This window comes from Oncorhynchus masou, chromosome 6 (genome assembly GCF_036934945.1).
Source record: "Oncorhynchus masou masou isolate Uvic2021 chromosome 6, UVic_Omas_1.1, whole genome shotgun sequence".
Lineage (NCBI taxonomy): Eukaryota > Metazoa > Chordata > Actinopteri > Salmoniformes > Salmonidae > Oncorhynchus > Oncorhynchus masou.
Window position 1 is genome coordinate 11668779 of NC_088217.1, and position 18731 is coordinate 11687509.

The 18731-nt window shown below is 44.8% G+C and overlaps 1 protein-coding gene across 1 annotated transcript in view; it reads left to right on the forward strand.

Annotated features, from left to right (window-relative positions):
* The window catches only part of itga7 (integrin, alpha 7), a 78857-nt gene that overhangs the window by 55762 nt on the left and 4364 nt on the right, over window positions 1–18731 (forward strand). The window contains exons 13-27 of the mRNA XM_064967347.1: window positions 213–269; window positions 1170–1382; window positions 1567–2883; window positions 2951–3238; window positions 3477–3621; window positions 3977–3989; window positions 4234–4417; window positions 7743–7897; window positions 8170–8247; window positions 8480–8582; window positions 10764–10982; window positions 11207–11323; window positions 14804–14917; window positions 17253–17351; window positions 17876–18001. Of these exons, the coding sequence (XP_064823419.1) occupies window positions 213–269; window positions 1170–1382; window positions 1567–2883; window positions 2951–3238; window positions 3477–3621; window positions 3977–3989; window positions 4234–4417; window positions 7743–7897; window positions 8170–8247; window positions 8480–8582; window positions 10764–10982; window positions 11207–11323; window positions 14804–14917; window positions 17253–17351; window positions 17876–18001 (3228 nt within the window). The remainder of the gene's footprint in view (window positions 1–212; window positions 270–1169; window positions 1383–1566; window positions 2884–2950; window positions 3239–3476; window positions 3622–3976; window positions 3990–4233; window positions 4418–7742; window positions 7898–8169; window positions 8248–8479; window positions 8583–10763; window positions 10983–11206; window positions 11324–14803; window positions 14918–17252; window positions 17352–17875; window positions 18002–18731) is intronic.

Genomic DNA, 18731 nt, shown 5'->3' on the forward strand with positions numbered 1-18731 from the left:
GAACCAGGGAACATACTGATCTGCATTTTCCAGAAGGGAGATGGTCGTGTTACATGCCTAATTAATACATACCTGTGTGATACCAGTATAGTACAGGGTTTTGTTATATCATAGTGGGGGAACCAGTTTCCCAAAGTGAAATCATTTGGACATTTAAAAAGATTCTATGGTCAATTCTATGATTTGAAATGTGTCTGTCTCCTCTGTTGCAGGTGAATTTCCTGAGGGAAGGCTGTGGCGATGATAAGATGCCCAACCTGAAGGAGAGGGTGGAACCCGGAGGATCTGATGGTTCACAGTATTGAAGGCAGCCGATAGGTCTTGAAGGATGATCTCAGAGGAGAAGAGTTAGTTGAGCAGTGCGGATAGCGCCTACATTCAGAGAAGAGCAGTCCTCAGTTGAGAGCTGCCTAACACTGCCCCTGGAGAGCATTTGATGACAAGATGGCGGGACACGAGCTGTTTCAAGGACTAGACAACTTTCAATTTCAGTTTTTTTTATGGATGATTTCTTAAATTTGCCCAGAAAGAATACTGGTCTGTAGTTGTTGACATCGGAGGGGTCGAGTGTAGGTTTATACAGTACCAGTCAAAGGTTTGGACACACCTACTCATTCCAGGGATTTTCTTTATTTCTGCTATTTTCTACATTGTAGAATAATAGCGAAGACATCAAAACTGTAAAATAACACATATGGAATCATGTAGTAATGACAAAAATGTTAAACAAATATATTTTATATTTGAGATTCTTCAAAGTAGCCACCTTTTGACAACATTGCAACTCTTGGTATTCTCTCAACCAGCTTCGTGAGGTAGTCACCTGGAATGCATTTCATTTAAAAGGTGTTTGTGGAATTTATTTCCTTAATGCGTTTGAGTCAATCAGTTGTGTTGTGACAAGGTAGAGGTGGTATACAGAAAATAGCCCTATTTGATGAAAGACCAAGTCCATATTATGGCAAGAACAGCTCAAATAAGCAAAGAGAAACGACAGTCCATCATTACTTTAACACATGAAGGTCAGTCAATACGATCCTGAGCAATAAGGACCTTATACCAGCCCAGAAACAAACCCTCCGGGTTTTCATCGATCGGAACACCTCTGTGTTTTCAGAGAAACTGGGCCGAACGACCCTCATTGAACACCACGTCTGCACCTGGCCCAGAGAAATGGTACGAAAGAGGCCATACTGGATCCAGAATCTAGAAGGAAGGCCGTGAAGCAGAAGGTGGAGGCTATGCTGAGGATGGGAGTCATCAAGGAGTCCCACAGCACATGGGGCAGCCCCATCGTGACGGTGCCCAAACCGGACGGTAGTCTGCTTTCCTGCAATGACTTCAGGGGGCTAAACGACATCAGTTTGTTTGGGGATAGTCATGTCCTTCCTGGGGGAGGCGGAATATTATAGTCGGTTTATCCCCAAACTTTGCGGCTATAGTCTCCCCCATTAACGATCTGACCAGGGCCCGCCTCAGTGGTGGCTGGATGAGGCTGAAGTGACATTCAAGCACCTGAAGGAAGCCCTGTGCTCCCATCTGATTCTGATGATGCCCGATTTCCAGGTACCGAGGCTGGTGCAGAAGGATGCCTGCGATGTGGGACTAGGGGCTGTCCTGTCCCTGGTACAGAAGGATTCCTGCGATGTGGGACTAGGGGCTGTCCTGTCCCAGGTGCAGAAGGATTCCTGCGATGTGGGACTAGGGGCTGTCCTGTCCCAGGTGCAGAAGGATGCCTGCGATGTGGGACTAGGGGCTGTCCTGTCCCTGGTGCAGAAGGATGCCTGCGATGTGGGACTAGGGGCTGTCCTGTCCCAGGTGCAGAAGGATGCCTGCGATGTGGGACTAGGGGCTGTCCTGTCCCAGGTGCAGAAGGATGCCTGCGATGTGGGACTAGGGGCTGTCCTGTCCCAGGTGCAGAAGGATGCCTGCGATGTGGGACTAGGGGCTGTCCTGTCCCAGGTACAGAAGGATGCCTGCGATGTGGGACTAGGGGCTGTCCTGTCCCAGGTGCAGAAGGATGCCTGCGATGTGGGACTAGGGGCTGTCCTGTCCCAGGTGCAGAAGGATGCCTGCGATGTGGGACTAGGGGCTGTCCTGTCCCAGGTGCAGAAGGATGCCTGCAATGTGGGACTAGGGGCTGTCCTGTCCCAGGTGCAGAAGGATGCCTGCGATGTGGGACTAGGGGCTGTCCTGACCCAGGTGCAGAAGGATTCCTGCAATGTGGGACTAGGGGCTGTCCTGTCCCAGGTGCAGAAGGATGCCTGCGATGTGGGACTAGGGGCTGTCCTGTCCCAGGTGCAGAAGGATGCCTGCGATGTGGGACTAGGGGCTGTCCTGTCCCAGGTACAGAAGGATGCCTGCGATGTGGGACTAGGGGCTGTCCTGTCCCAGGTGCAGAAGGATGCCTGCGATGTGGGACTAGGGGCTGTCCTGTCCCAGGTGCAGAAGGATGCCTGCGATGTGGGACTAGGGGCTGTCCTGTCCCTGGTGCAGAAGGATGCCTGCGATGTGGGACTAGGGGCTGTCCTGTCCCAGGTGCAGAAGGATGCCTGCGATGTGGGACTAGGGGCTGTCCTGTCCCAGGTGCAGAAGGATGCCTGCGATGTGGGACTAGGGGCTGTCCTGTCCCAGGTGCAGAAGGATGCCTGCGATGTGGGACTAGGGGCTGTCCTGTCCCAGGTGCAGAAGGATGCCTGCGATGTGGGACTAGGGGCCTGTCCCAGGTGTGCCTGCGATGTGGGACTAGGGGCTGTCCTGTCCCAGGTGCAGAAGGATGCCTGCGATGTGGGACTAGGGGCTGTCCTGTCCCAGGTGCAGAAGGATGCCTGCGATGTGGGACTAGGGGCTGTCCTGTCCCTGGTGCAGAAGGATGCCTGCGATGTGGGGCTGTCCTGTCCCTGGTGCAGAAGGATGCCTGCGATGTGGACTAGGGGCTGTCCTGTCCCAGGTGCAGAAGGATGCCTGCGATGTGGGACTAGGGGCTGTCCTGTCCCAGGTGCAGAAGGATGCCTGCGATGTGGGACTAGGGGCTGTCCTGTCCCTGGTGCAGAAGGATGCCTGCGATGTGGGACTAGGGGCTGTCCTGTCCCAGGTGCAGAAGGATGCCTGCGATGTGGGACTAGGGGCTGTCCTGTCCCTGGTGCAGAAGGATGCCTGCGATGTGGGACTAGGGGCTGTCCTGTCCCAGGTGCAGAAGGATGCCTGCGATGTGGGACTAGGGGCTGTCCTGTCCCTGGTACACAATGGGGAGGAACACCCCATCATGAAAATAAGCTGGAAGCCGATACACAGAGAAAATAAGTACTCGATGGTCGAGAAAGCGTGTCTAGCAGTGAAGTGCCTGTTTGGCTCCACTTCAGCCTGGTGACAGACCATATGCTTCCCTGGTCTGACGGTCAGGGGCAGTTCACCAACGATTGTGTCACCAGGTGGTTCTTGTCCCATCATTGCTTCTATTTTTCTGTTGTGTACAGTTCAGCAGCAAAGCATGGGAACAGGAATGCCCTATCGAGAAGGGAGACATTCATCGCACTGACAACCGCCCCCCTCCCGACAGGGCTAAGGGGAATGTGTGGCGTACCATGGACAAGCCACCAGGGGGAGACTCGTCGAGGCCTGGTGACAGACGGAGTCTACATCACGGGCGGTGGCTTCCTCTACTGAACGTTCCAGGTCTCGACGGGTCCTCCGGACTAATTGGGGCTGATTGTGGCTGGCGGGTTGCTGGCTGATTGCTCACCAGGGCCCATACAACTACCAGCAGGGCAGCACATTGGAGAGGTTGCTATCGGATAGACATCCTTACAGTCCGGTAGAACCAAGGGGCTCTGTGTTTTACCCCAGAGGAGACAGCATTCCCCGGAGCCCAGAAGATGTCTCATGGAGGAGACCTGGGTCTTTTTCTTTATTGTTTTAGATAAACACCCTTGAAATTGAGGTATCACACTTGTGTCTGATCTGTGTAAACATTTAGATCAAACCCCCTGGTGTGCCACACTTAATATCTAACCACTTCTTTTCTATTTCCTAATTTTGTATTTATCATTTGTTTAACTAGGCAAGTCATTTAAGTACAAATTCTTATTTACAAGGCTACCTGCCGCCTCATGCCCCTCTCATTCCGGAGATGGCGAGGATGTGGCGGTGTTATCTCTGTCTGACCAGAGATCTTATGTCTAACCACTTTCTCTATTTCTCTTTTCTATTTCCCTTTTAATCCCTTCATTGCAGGGATGATGAAGAGGTGGCAGTGTTTTCTCTGTCTGATCAGAGGTCTGTGGTGTTGGAGGTGACCGTCACCAACATGCCCTCAGACCCTCTGTCCCCAGAGGAGGATGGAGATGATGCCCATGCTGCCCAGCTACTGGTGACCCTGCCAGACACCCTGTCCTACTCTGGCTTCAGGGGACAACAGGTACACACACACCAAACACACACACACACATATTCACAGTAATTTTCTACCTCTCCTTGTCCCAGGCTGCATCCCCACATCTTAAACATTTTGCTACAGTGGGCTAAATCAGAGTCACACAGAGTGTTTCTTGGCAGTCTTAAAAAGATCTACTTTGAAACAAACGTATACACCTCACACACATGGTTATGGTCTTAAAAAAAGAAGACCTGTCAGATATAGGGATTAATTTAATTAATTGATTTTTAAGTTTGTATCCCACTTTACTATACTTCACAGAAGACTGAATTAAACCATTTTACTAGAAACACCAGAATTTCAGCGGTATTTGAAAAACAATTTGATAATTCGACTGCGTGAAAGGTGACTACAATCACCTTCACAAGAACTCTAAGGCTTCATGCCACAATGACTACCACCCTGCAGCACTCACATCTTTAATCAAAGTGCTTTGAAAGGCTGGTCATGGTACACATCACCTCCATCATCCCATACTCCCTAAACCCACTCCAATTTGCATACCACTCAATTGCACTCCACACTGTTGGAATGCTCTTCATTGACTACAGCTCAGCATTCATCACCATTGTCCCCTACAAACTCGTCACCAAGCTTAAGACCCTGGGACTGAACACCTCCCTCTGCGACTGGATCCTTGACTTCCTGACGGGCCAGCCCCCAGGTGGTGAGGGTAGGCAACATCACCTCCGCCACACTAACCCTCAATACGGGGGTTCCCCAGGGGTGTGTGCTTAGTCCCCTCCGTACTCCCTGTTCACCCATGACTGAGTGGCCACGCACGACTCCAACACCATCATGATATGAGGGTGGCTGGGCACCAAGAGACCTGGCAGTGTGGTGCCGGGACAACAACCTCTCCCTCAACGTCAGCAAGACCAAGGAGCTGATTGTGGACGAAAAGAAACAAGTCCATCCATATCAACAGGGCTGCAGTGAAGCGGGTCAAGAGCTCCTCAAGTTCCTCTGTGTCCACATCACTAAGGACTTGGTTCACATGCTCACAATTCCAAAGAAGGCGTGACAGCACCTCTTCCCCCCAGGAGGTTGAAAAGGTTTGACATGGGTCCTCAAAAAGTTCTACAGCTGCACCATTGAGAGCACCTTGACTGGCTTCATCACTGCTTGGTATGGCAACAGCACCGCCCTTGATCGCATGTCCGAGCTCTCTGCCACCCAGGACGTCTATATCAGGCGCTGTGAAAGGAAGGCCTGTAAAATCGTTAAAGACTCCAGCCACCCAAGCTACAGACTTGTCTCTGCTTCAGCATGGCAAGCAGTACCGGTGAATCAAGTCTGACACCAACAGGCTCCAGAACAGCCATAAGGCTGCAAAATAGCTAACAGAATGGCTACACAGACTAGAATGGCTATACAGACCTTGTATTTATTCCTATTCACACTCACAGGACTCTATAAACTCACGCATAGTGAGTGTTGTAACTGAGGACAGACAATGTTTTCGCACTTCAGCACTCGGTGGTCCCATTCTGGGGGCTTGTGTGGCCTACCACTTCGCAGCTGAGCCATAGCAGCTCCTAGAAATTCCCACTTCACAATAACAGCCCTTACAGTTGACCAGGGCAGCTCTAGCAGGGCAGAAATTTGACAAACTGACTTGCTGAAATGGTGGCATCCTATAACAGTGCCATGTTGAAAGTCACTGAGCTCTTCAGTACAGGCCATTCTCCTGCCAATGTTTTTCTAAGGAGATTGCATGACTGTATACACCTGTCAGAAACGGGTGTGGCTGAAATAGACTATTCCACTAATTTGAAGGGGTGTCCACATACTTTTGGCCATGTAGTGTATACACTTCTATCACTCTAGTATCCCTGCACATTGTTAATATGGTACTGGAACTGACCCTGTATATAGTCAACATACCCCTATCTACCTCCATCACTCCAGTATCCCTGCACATTGTTAATATGGTACTGGCACTGACCCTGTATATAGCTTCTTCCTTTCTCGTGTTCTTCTTATTTCTTATTTTGATTTCTACTTTATGTTATTTTTAGTACTGCATTGATTTTGATTACTGCATTGTTGGGTTTGGAGTTTGCAAGAAATTCATTTCACAGTACCTGTCCTACTATGGCTTCAGGGGACATCAGGTATTCACACCTAACTCTAACCCTAGCCTAAACCCTAACCCTGCCAGAAACGCTGTCCTACTCCTGCTTCAGGGAACAACAGGTACTCACACCTAACTCTAGCCTTAATCATAACCAGGGTTGTGGTCAATTCCACAAACTCCATTTTAATTCAATTCTCTCTCTTTGTAAATACCATTTATTTTCTATTAAAATTCCAGTTTAGTCTTTGAATTTAGAGATATTTTAATTCCTTGGAATTCCAAGAATTCAAAAATTCAAGAATGCAATTCCCAATTCAATATTATCCTCAACAATTCCACAAATCCCAATTAGAATGAAATTCTCTCAGGCTTTAAGGCTGATCATGTCCCTGTTCCAACAGCCTAGCTGTACTGGAAATATAGGAATACAGGTTGAAATGATGCAAAACCAATCCTACAGGAAATGGTTTATACTATGGTCATTAAATATTCCAATTAAAAAAGTCTAAGCAGTCTATTTCCAATTCAATTCCAATTCCATAACTTGAAGATTTTTAGATTTTTAAAACTCTAATTTAATTCAATGTAAATTATTCACTTCATGAGTGAATTCAAGAATTGAATTGGAATTTGGACTTAAACCCTGATCTTAACCCTGATCTTAACCCTGATCTTAAACCTGATCTTAACCCTGATCTTAACCCTGATCTTAACCCTGATCTTAACCCTGATCTTAAACCTGATCTTAACCCTGATCTTAAACCTGATCTTAGCCCTGATCTTAAACCTGATCTTAACCCTGATCTTAAACCTGATCTTAACCCTGATCTTAAACCTGATCTTAACCCTGATCTTAAACCTGATCTTAACCCTGATCTTAAACCTGATCTTAACCCTGATCTTAACTCTGCCGGACATCCTTTCCTACTCTTGCTTCAGGAGACAACAGGTATTCACAATAAACGTTTGCATCCCTCTCAGATCTCCAACAGGGTCTAGGAGGTAGGGTCTAGGAGGTAGGGTCTAGGAGGTAGGGTCTAGGAGGTAGGGTCTAGGAAGTAGGGTCTATGAGGTAGGGTCTAGGAATCGATTCTGGACAGGGCTGACATATTATGCTTAGAGCCAGAAAAAACTATGTTGGTGATGTGGTCAGGAAAACCTTATGGCAACTTTGCTTTGCTACATTAGCAGTATAATAATCCTGTGTTTCCTGTTTCCTGTGTGTAGGTGGTGTGCCAGGCCAATCAGAACGGGTCTCAGGCGGAGTGCGAGCTGGGAAACCCCCTGAAGAGAGATGCTATACTGAAATTCTACATCATCCTCAGCACGTCTGCTATCACCATAGAGACCACGGAACTCACTGTCAACCTCTTGTTGGCTACGTAAGTCCTGGCTGGGCAACTCATTTTCATAGTTGGTCTATTTAATGTATCTTAGGTTTCTCATACTGTAAAAAAAAAAAACGGTTTATTTTCATATCATGGCAATTCACAAGGTGGATGACTTTACTTGGTAGTAGAGAAATACAGCTGTCATTGCACATGGAAGGGAATTGCTACTTTCAATATAGGTATTCAAATTGAAATAGTCAAAAATGAAGATAGATCGTTTTTCCAGATTGCAATATGATGTGTGTATATTGTCTCCTCCTCAGCATCAGTGAACAGCGAGACCTGGCCACAGTCACGGCCGTGGCTAAAATCATCATAGAGCTCCCCCTGGCTGTCAGTGTGTAAGTCACACCCTCATGTCATTGGTGTGTCAAACAAATCTTGCCCCCGGAGGTCACAATGAGTCAGTAGGTCAATACACATTGACTGATATTTAACCCAGGATAGTGACAGTTGCTAATGTTTTCAGGGAGTTCTGAGGAACAAACAGTTAACAGTAGTACCATAAGGCTCCCAGGCTCTGTCCAGCTGTCCACTGACCCTATCCGCCGGTCTATCTCTGTGTTGTTTCAGGCTGGCCAGACCACACCAGCTGTTCTTCAGTGGGGCCGTAAAGGGGGAGAGTGCCATGGAGACCCTGGACGATGTGGGGAGTGCTGTGGAGTTTGAGTTTACGGTGAGGAAGAGGAGACGAATCAAAAGTCGACGTTGCATGATAATGGCGGTGTTCACTTAAACACTGGAATTAGACCTCCTTCATTCCTGTCATTGTTGAAAGAGTAATATAATATAATAAAGACAGACCAGCTAGATCTACTGTCTAAATTATATTATTATGACAGACCAGCTAGATACCTCACATCTCAAATTAGGGCTACTTATTGTTAGATCCCTCACTTCCAAGGCAGTTATAGTCAATGAACTAATCACTGATGATAATCTTGATGTGATTGGCCTGATTGAAACATGGGTTAAGCCTGATGAATTTATTGTGTTAAATGAGGCCTCTCCTCCTGGTTACACTAGTGACCATATCCCCCGCGTTTTCGTCTTTTGAGCTTCTAGTCAGTCTACTCAATCACTTTTTATAGCTACTGTTTACAGGCCTCCTGGGCCATATACAGCGTTCCTCACTGAGTTCCCTGAATTCCTATTGGACCTTGTAGTCATGGCAGATTATATTCTAATTTTTAGTGACTTTAATATTCACATGGAAAAGTCCACAGACCCACTCCACAAGACTTTCGGAGTAATCATCGAGTCAGTGGGTTTTGTCAAACATGTCCTACTCACTGCCACAAGTCATACCCTGGACCTAGTTTCATGCAGTGGAATAAATATTGTGGACCTCAATGTTTTTCCTCATAATTCTGGACTATCGGACCACCATTTTATTACGTTTGCAATCACAATAAATAATTTGCTCAGACCACAACCAAGGATCATCAAAAGTCGTGCTATAAATTCCAGACTCGCTCCACCTACCCAAGGACGTCAGAGGACAAAAATTGGTTTACCATCTCACTGAGGAACTGTAGATGCAGTCGCACTGCTAAAAACAAAAAAAACATTTGTCACAAGAAACTAGCTCCCTGGTATCAGAAAATACCCAAGCCCTGAAGCAAGCTTCCAGAAAATACCCAAGCCCTGAAGCTTCCAGAAAATTGGAAAGGAAATGGCGCTCCACCAAACTGAAAGTCTTCCGACTAGCTTGGAAAGACATACCGTGCAACAATGAAGAGCCCTCACTGCTGCTCGATCAGGCTATTTTCCCAACCTAATTGAGGAGAATAAGAACAATCCTAAGTGTATTTTTGATACTGTCGCAAAGCTAACTAAAAAACAGCATTCCCCAAGAGAGGATGGCTTTCACTTCATCAGTGATGAATTTATGAACTTCTTCGATGAAAAGGTCATGATCATTAGAAAGCAAATTACGGATTACTCTTTGAATGTGCATATTTCTCCAAAGCTTGGTTGTTCTGAGTCTGCAGAACACTTCCAGGATCTACAGTAGGATCAATGGAGACACTTTTTTAATTCTATATCTCTATTCATGGCCTCAAAACCTTCAAGCTGCATCCGGGACCCTATTCCAAGTAAACTACTGAAAGGGCTGCTTCCTGTGCTTGGCCCTTCTATGTTGAACATAATAAACGTCTCCCTATCCACCGGATGTGTACCAAACTCACTAAAAGTGGCAGTAATAAAGCCTCTCTTGAAAAAGCCAAACCTTGACCCAGAAAATGTAAAAAACTATCAGTCTATATCGAATCTCCCATTAATCCATAAAAAAAACTGTTGTGCAGAAAGTCACTGGCTATGAAAATCCAACTGACATTTACTCCTGAGGTGCTGACCTGTTGCACCCTCTACAACCACTGTGATTATTATTATTTGACCCTGCTGGTCATCTATGAACATTTGAACATCTTGGCCATGTACTGTTATAATTTCCACCCGGCACAGCCAGAAGAAGACTGGCCACCCCTCAGAGCCTGGTTCCTCTCTAGGTTTCTTCCTAGGTTCCTGCCTTTCTAGAGAGTTTTTCCTAGCCACCGTGTTTCTAAAAATCGAATCAAATAGATTTTTATTTGTCACATGCACCGAATACAACAGGTGTTAAACCATAGCACTTTGTGACATCCACGGATGTTAAAAGGGCATTATAAATACATTTGATTGATTGATTGATAATGTAGCACAGGGATATATTTCTATGGCTGTGGACCTTGGAAGATAGAAGATAAAAAGCTATGCAGTGTTGTGAAGACAGCACTATATTCATATTTTGGTGTGTTTTTTGGTGTGCTTTTTTTCATTCAGTTAACTATTCACCCCTTCATGTTTTGATCAGGTGACCAACACCGGGCCGTCCCTGCAGACTCTAGGCTCCGCCTTCCTCAACATCATGTGGCCTCACGAGCTGTCCAATGGGAAGTGGCTCCTGTACCCCACTGCTCTCCACTTCCATGGCCATCCAGAAACACCCTGTACCCCCCACACCTCCCTCAACCCACGCAAGTTCTCCCACAGTTCTCCTTCTGACGACCAGCCACAGGCAGCAGGCCTGAAGGTAGGATTTTAGTGGTCTTGAGCCATAAGGGGTTCCATAAATGGAGACAAATATTGTCCATAAATAACCCCATTGGACAAAAAGGGTTACACCTCTTCACACTCATGAGCTAAAGCATAATTATATTGTTTCCCTAAAAGTATTGTTGTGGTTTCATGAGATGTAAAAAAAAAATATACGTGATGTAATGTGTGTTGTCCTCTGCTTCATGTCCCTGTGAGCAGGCCAGGAGGAAGGGGCGTTCCAACCCAGAAGAGGAGGGCCATGTGATGACTAAGGGCAGTCTGGGTAGGACTACGCCTGCTGTGGCTGCCTCAGAGAGACGCAAGTCACTCAAACTGGTGAGAGAGTGAGTGAGGGAGAGACAGAAAGTGAGAGTGAGGGAGGGACAGAAAGAGAGATGGAGAGAGATGTCAGAGAAAGAGAGGGACAGGGAAAGGGGGGATACCTAGTCAGATGTACAACTGAATGCCTTCAACTGAAATGTGTCTTCCGCATTTAACCCAACCCCTCTGAATCAGAGAGGTGCAGGGGGACAGGGAACAAGAGGGATTACAATGGGGTTGTAACCATTATTGGGGAAGCTACTCTGAAAATATAGTTTATCAATTTACCAGTTACTTCACACTGGAAGAAGTTAAGCTACACTAAAGCTACAGAACTTTATTTAACCTCCATTTACAGGGGCAAGAAGAAGTATGTGAACCTTTTGGAAATACCTGTACCTGGATTTCTGCATAAATTGGTCATAAAATTTGATGTGATCTTCATCTAAGTCACAACAATAGACAAACACAGTCTGCTTAAAACTAATAACACACAGAAATTATATGTTTTTCATGTCTTTATTGAGCACACCGTGTAAACATTCACAGTTCAGGGTGGGAAAAGTATGTGAACCCTTGGATTTCATAACTGGTTGATCCTCCTTTGGCAGCAATAACTTCAACCAAACATTTACTGTTGATGCGGATCAGACTTGCACAACAGTCAGGAGGAATTTTGGACCAATCCTCTTCACAAAACTGTTTCAGTTCAGCAATATTCTTGGGATGTCTGGTGTGAACTGCTCTCTTCAGGTCATGCCACAGTATCTCAATCAGGTTGAGGTCAGGACTGGGCCACTCAAGAAGGCGTATTTTCTTCTGTTGAAGCCATTCTGTTGTTGCTTTACTTCTGTGTTTTGGGTCGTTGTCTTGTTGCATCACCCAACTTCTGTTGAGCTTCAATTGGAGGACAGAAAGCCTAACATTCTCCTGCAAAATGTCTTGATAAACTTGATGATGCCCTGAGGCAGCAAAGCAGCCTCAAACCATGATGCTCTCTCCACCCTACTTTGCAGCTGGGATGAGGTTTTGATGTTGGTGTGCTGTGTCTTTAAACTGTAGTTTAATCTATCCACAAAATATTTTGCCAGTAGCGCTGTGGAACATTCAGGTGCACTTTTGCAAACTTCAGACGTGCAGCAATGTTTCTTGTGGACAACAGTGGCTTCTTCGGTGGTGCCCTCCCATGAACACCATTCTGGTTTAGTGTTTTACGTATAGCAGACTCGTCAACAGAGATGTTAACATGTTCCAGAGATTTCTGTATGTCTTTAGCTGACACTCTAGGATTCTTCTTAACCTCATTGAGCATTCTGCACTGTGCTCTTGCAGTCATCTTTGCAGGACGGCCACTCCTAGGGAGAGTAGTAACAGTGCTGAGCTTTCTCCATTTATAGACAATTTGTCTTACTGTGGACTGATGAAAATCAAGGCTTTTAGAGATACTTTTGTAACCCTTTCCAGCTTTATGCAAGTCAACAATTCTTAATCTTAGGTCTTCTGCGATCTCTTTTGTTTGAGGCATGGTTCACATCAGGCAAGGCTTCTTGTGAATAGCAAATAGCACATTTTTGGAGTGTTTTTTATTGGATAGGGCAGATCTAACCAACATCTCCAATCTCGTCTCGTTGATTGGACTCCAGATTAGCTGATTTTGACTCCAGTTATCTTTTGGAGAAGTCATTAGCCCAGGGGTTCACATACTTTTTACAACCTACACTGTGAATGTTTAAATGATGTATTCAATATAGACAAACATACAATAATTTGTGTGTTATTAGTTTAAGCATACTATGTTTGTCTATTGTTGTGATAATATCAAATTTGATGATCAATTTATGCAGAAATCCAGGTAATTCCAAAGGGTTCACATACTTTTTCTTGCCACAGTATGTGTACACTCTTAGTACCTTTTTTCTATCTAGAACTAAAAGGGTTATCTGGTTGTCCCCATAGCATAACCCTTTGAAGAACCCTTTTTGGTTCTAGTTAGAACCCTTTTGAGTTCCATGAATAACCCTTTCCACTGAGGGTTCTATATGGAATCCACACTTAAGATAATACAGTTTACTGAACTAAAGCTACTTTGTGATATATTATCATATCTAAATCTGAAATGTCATAGACTACAAATCGTAAGAATAGATCATTTTGGAGTCAGATTTGAACAGAATGTGTAATTTATCCTATTAATTACATAAACAGAAGTGAGAATTAGGCAGGTCTGATCTACACCGCTCAATGGTAAAATAGTAATGTGTAGTTCCAGTAGTTATCTACACCGCTCAATGGTAAAATAGTAATGTGTAGTTCCAGTAGTTAGCTACACCGCTACATGGTAAAATAGTAATGTGTAGTTCCAGTAGTTATCTACACCGCTCAATGGTAAAATAGTAGTGTGTAGTTCCAGTAGTTAGCTACACCGCTCAATGGTAAAATAGTAATGTGTAGTTCCAGTAGTTATCTACACCGCTCAATGGTAAAATAGTAGTCTGTAGTTCCAGTAGTTAGCTACACCGCTACATGGTAAAATAGTAATGTGTAGTTCCAGTAGTTAGCTACACCGCTCAATGGTAAAATAGTAGTCTGTAGTTCCAGTAGTTAGCTACACAGCTACATGGTAAAATAGTAGTGTGTAGTTCCAGTAGTTAGCGACACCGCTACATGGTAAAACAGTAGCGTGTAGTTCTAGTAGTTAGCTACACCGCTACATGGTAAAATAGTAATGTGTAGTTCCAGTAGTTAGCTACACCGCTCAATGGTAAAATAGTAATGTGTAGTTCCAGTAGTTAGCTACACAGCTACATGGTAAAATAGTAGTGTGTAGTTCCAGTAGTTAGCGACACCGCTACATGGTAAAACAGTAGCGTGTAGTTCTAGTAGTTAGCTACAAAGCTACATGGTAAAATAGTAGTGTAGTTCCAGTAGTCCAGCGTAAAATAGTAGTGTGTAGTTCCAGTAGTTACTACCGCTACATGGTAAAACAGTAGTGTGTAGTTCTAGTAGTTAGCTACACATTTACATGGTAAAATAGTAATGTGTAGTTCCAGTAGTTAGCTACACCGCTACATGGTAAAATAGTAGCGTGTAGTTCCAGTTGTTAGCTACACCGCTACATGGTAAAACAGTAGTGTGTAGTTACAGTAGTTAGCTACACCGCTACATGGTAAAACAGTAGTGTGTAGTTACAGTAGTTAGCTACACCGCTACATGGCTAAAAAAGTGTTTAACTACCAGAAACACTACCAAGAGTTGAATTTAGTTCAACTACCACCAAGCTACTGTAAAATGTAGTTAAATTACTGGTTTAACTAAATGTAGTTCACTACTTCACAACACTGGTTGTAATCAGGCCAGCACTATAGAAAACATCCCATAGCTCACGTGTTACAAACATGCCCTTAGAGCCCTGTACCTCAACGCATCCATACTGTGAGTTTGATTGAATAGCAACTCTGCTATTCTCATCGATGGTCTTCCCAACCCTCTATGTAGGACTGTCTGCTGGGTTCAGCGCGCTGTGTGCTGTTCCAGTGTCCTCTCCACAGCTTCTCTGAGTCGGCTGTCCTCAAGATCCAGGGACGCCTTTGGAACAGCACCTTTCTGGAGGTAAAACACCACATCACCTATCACATTATGTTATTATGTGGTAATAACAAAGACTACTGTTCCCACAATGCAATTCACTCCACACAACACGTGGTGTAACAGCACCTTCCTGAAGGTAAAACACCACATCACCTATCACATTATGTTATTATGTGGTAATAACAAAGACTACTGTTCCCACGATGCAATTCACCCCACACAACACGTGGTGTAACAGCACCTTCCTGAAGGTAAAACACCACATCACCTATCACATTATGTTATTATGTGGTAATAACAAAGACTACTGTTCCCACGATGCAATTCACCCCACACAATACGTGGTGTAACAGCACCTTCCTGAAGGTAAAACAAACAAACACATCACATTACATTTCTATTCTAGTAATTTAGCAGACACTGTTATCCAGAGCGACTTACAGTAGTAGTGTATTCATTTCAACATAGCTAGCTGAGACGACATATCCCAATCATAGCAAGTACATTTTCCCTCCAAAAAGTATTTATCATCAAAGTCAGTGCTAGTAGGAAAAAACAAGTGCCTTTTGCCTTTTAGCTTACAGTTATATAGATAGATAAAACCTGCTCTCATGTATTGTATTGTGTTTTTTAACTTAGACTACAGTTCCCATAATGCAATGCACTATGCAGAACTTGTGGTGGTATGGCTCCACAAGTGATGTACTTTGCTAGATGAAGCATCTGGTTATATTAAAAGTAGTAATGCTGCGCCTGGTTTCAGCATTCATCAAAGAACAAACATAACACTACCCCTCAACAACACTACCCCTCAACAACACTACCCCTCAACAACACTACCCCTCAACAACACTACCCCTCAACAACACTATGTCAGGACCTACCCCTCAACAACCTGGGTCTCCGGAAAAACACTACCCCTCAACACTACCCCTCAGAAACAGTCACTTAACCAACTGAGCCACGAATAGTCAGCAGAACCCAGAAGATGAGGCAGACACAGCAGTACTTAAGACGGTGTATTTAATAAAGTAAAAAAAAACAAGAAGTCCTTCAATACAAAAACTACCCAAATCCAAAAGGTGGTAGGAATAGCACAAAAAGCCTCAAGAGATACTCAAAACAAAAACAGAATTCCACAAGAGCATCCACCGGAATCGACAAGAAAACACAGAACACTAGGGCTGGGTGCTAACATACAAACACAGAGCACAGAACTGAGGGAAACTAAGGGTTTAAATACAATTAGGGAAAACGAGGCACAGGTGCAAATAATAATGGGGAACAAGGAAAAAACATAAGGTCAAAAAGCACAATGGGGGCATCTAGTGACCAAAACCCGGAACAACCCTGGCCAAATCCTGACACACTACCCCTCAAACAAGACTACCCCTCAAACAACACTACCCCTAAACAACACTACCCCTCAAACAACACTACCCCTCAAACAACACTACCCCTCAACAACACTACCCCTCAACAACACTACCCCTCAACAACACTACCCCTCAACAACACCACCCCTCAAACAACACTACCCCTCAACAACAACACCTCTGAACACTGTGGCCATTACTCTGTCACAGCTCCAACTTTTCATGTCTCTGCTTGGCACGTAGCATTTGTATTGGTGAAACAGTAACTGTGAAAGGGCATGATGAAGGAGTGAGAGCCGATCGCATACAGTAACTGCAAGGCAACACGAGGGACACTTTGCGTTTTGTTATGACAATGTATAAATCATCATAAGCCGTCATTATCCGTGTTCCTTGTCATTCATTGTACATGAAACAATGAGGAATGAGTCATAGGAGTTGGCAAATGCACAAAGTGATCTCGGTCTCTTGCCAGGCTAACCTATTATAGACCATCTCATGTAAATATTTCATTGATAATGTCAAATGTCTGTGTTGAGGAAGTCTTCTCTGCTTCTGCTTGCTCTTTGGGGTCTAGGCTGGCCTGCTATAAAGCACGATGTGCCAAGACAACTACTGATGTTAAAAGGGATTTCTGTATCCTTTAATGGATACATCATGTATTGATGTGATCTCTTGCTGTCAGGAGTTTCCTTCAGATTGGGTTCTGGAGCTACTGGTCAGAGCCACGCTAATCCCCTTCACCTAGTATATGACTAGTGTTAATCTTCTCTATCCTTTCTTCTCCCCCTTCTCTCTCTTTCTTCTTCTCTTTTTCATGTCTCTCTCTCTTTCTTCTTCTCTTTTTCATGTCTCTCTCTTTCTTCTCTTTTTCATGTTTCTCTCTCTCTTCTCTTTTTCATGTCTCTCTCTCTCTCTCTCTCCTCCTCTTTTCCTCTCTCCTCTTCTCTTTTCCATCCCTCTCTTTTCATCTCTCTTAGGAGTTCCCATCAGTCAGTGCTCTGGAGCTGCTGGTTAGAGCCAACATCACAGTCAAGTCCAGCATCAAACACCTGGTGCTGAGGGATGCTGCTGCACAGGTAAACACACACACACACACACACACACACACACACACACACACACACACACACACACACACACACACACACACACACACACACACACACACACACACACACTGAGAAACATACACACACACACTGAGAAACATACACACATACACACACACTGAGACACACATACACACACACACACACACACGCTACACACACACACTGAAAGACACACACACACTGAGAGACACACATGCAATCACACTGAGAGACTGAGACACACAGACAGACACACTGAAAGATACACACAAACTGAGAGACACACATGCAATCACACTGAGAGACACACACAGAGACACACACACATACACACACTTAGACACACACACACTGAGTGACACACACACTCTTACAATGAACAACTAGAGCCATGAGTTTTCCTGATCACATGACCTGACCAGGAAAATACTCGTGACACATACACAGTAAAGACAAGACACTTCACAATAAAACACTCATCACCTTATATGACTGTGTTTCCCCTGTAGGTCCCAGTGATGATTTACCCAGAGGTTGGTCTGACTGCCCAGTACTGGATCCCCTGGTGGTGGATTCTCATAGCCATCTTGGCTGGTATCTTGGTGCTGTCTCTGCTGGTCTGCATCCTCTGGAAGGTACCAACACCTAGTATAACACAGAATAAGCACCTCTATTACTGTTCCTACATATCTCTATTATCCTGGTGCTGGCTCTGCTGGTCTGCATCCTCTGGAAGGTACCAACACTTAGTATAACACAGAATAAGCACCTCTATTACTGTTCCTACATATCTCTATTATCCTGGTGCTGGCTCTGCTGGTCTGCATCCTCTGGAAGGTACCAACACTTAGTATAACACAGAATAAGCACCTCTATTACTGTTCCTACATATCTCTATTATCCTGGTGCTGGCTCTGCTGGTCTGCATACCGTAGAAGATACAACACATATCATATGACCTTACGTACCTATGGTACATTAATTACTGTACCTACATACAATATAAATACACAAGTATGTGGACACCCCTTCAGATTAGTGGATTCAGCTATTTCAGATGTAAAAAAAAAATATTGAGCACACAGCCATGCAATCTCCATAGATAAACATCGGCAGCACCAACGTGGCACCGTCAAAGGCTGCCACCTTTCCATCAAGTTAGTTCATACAATTGTTGCCCTGCTAGAGCTGCCCCAGTCAACTGTAAGTGCTGTTATTGTGAAGTGGAAACAAAAGGAGCAACAACGTCTCCTCCGCGAAGTGGTAGGCCACACAAGCTCATAGAACAGGACCATCAAATGCTGAAGCGCATAGCGAGTAAAAATCGTCTGTCCTCGGTTGCAACACTCACTACCGAGTTCCAAA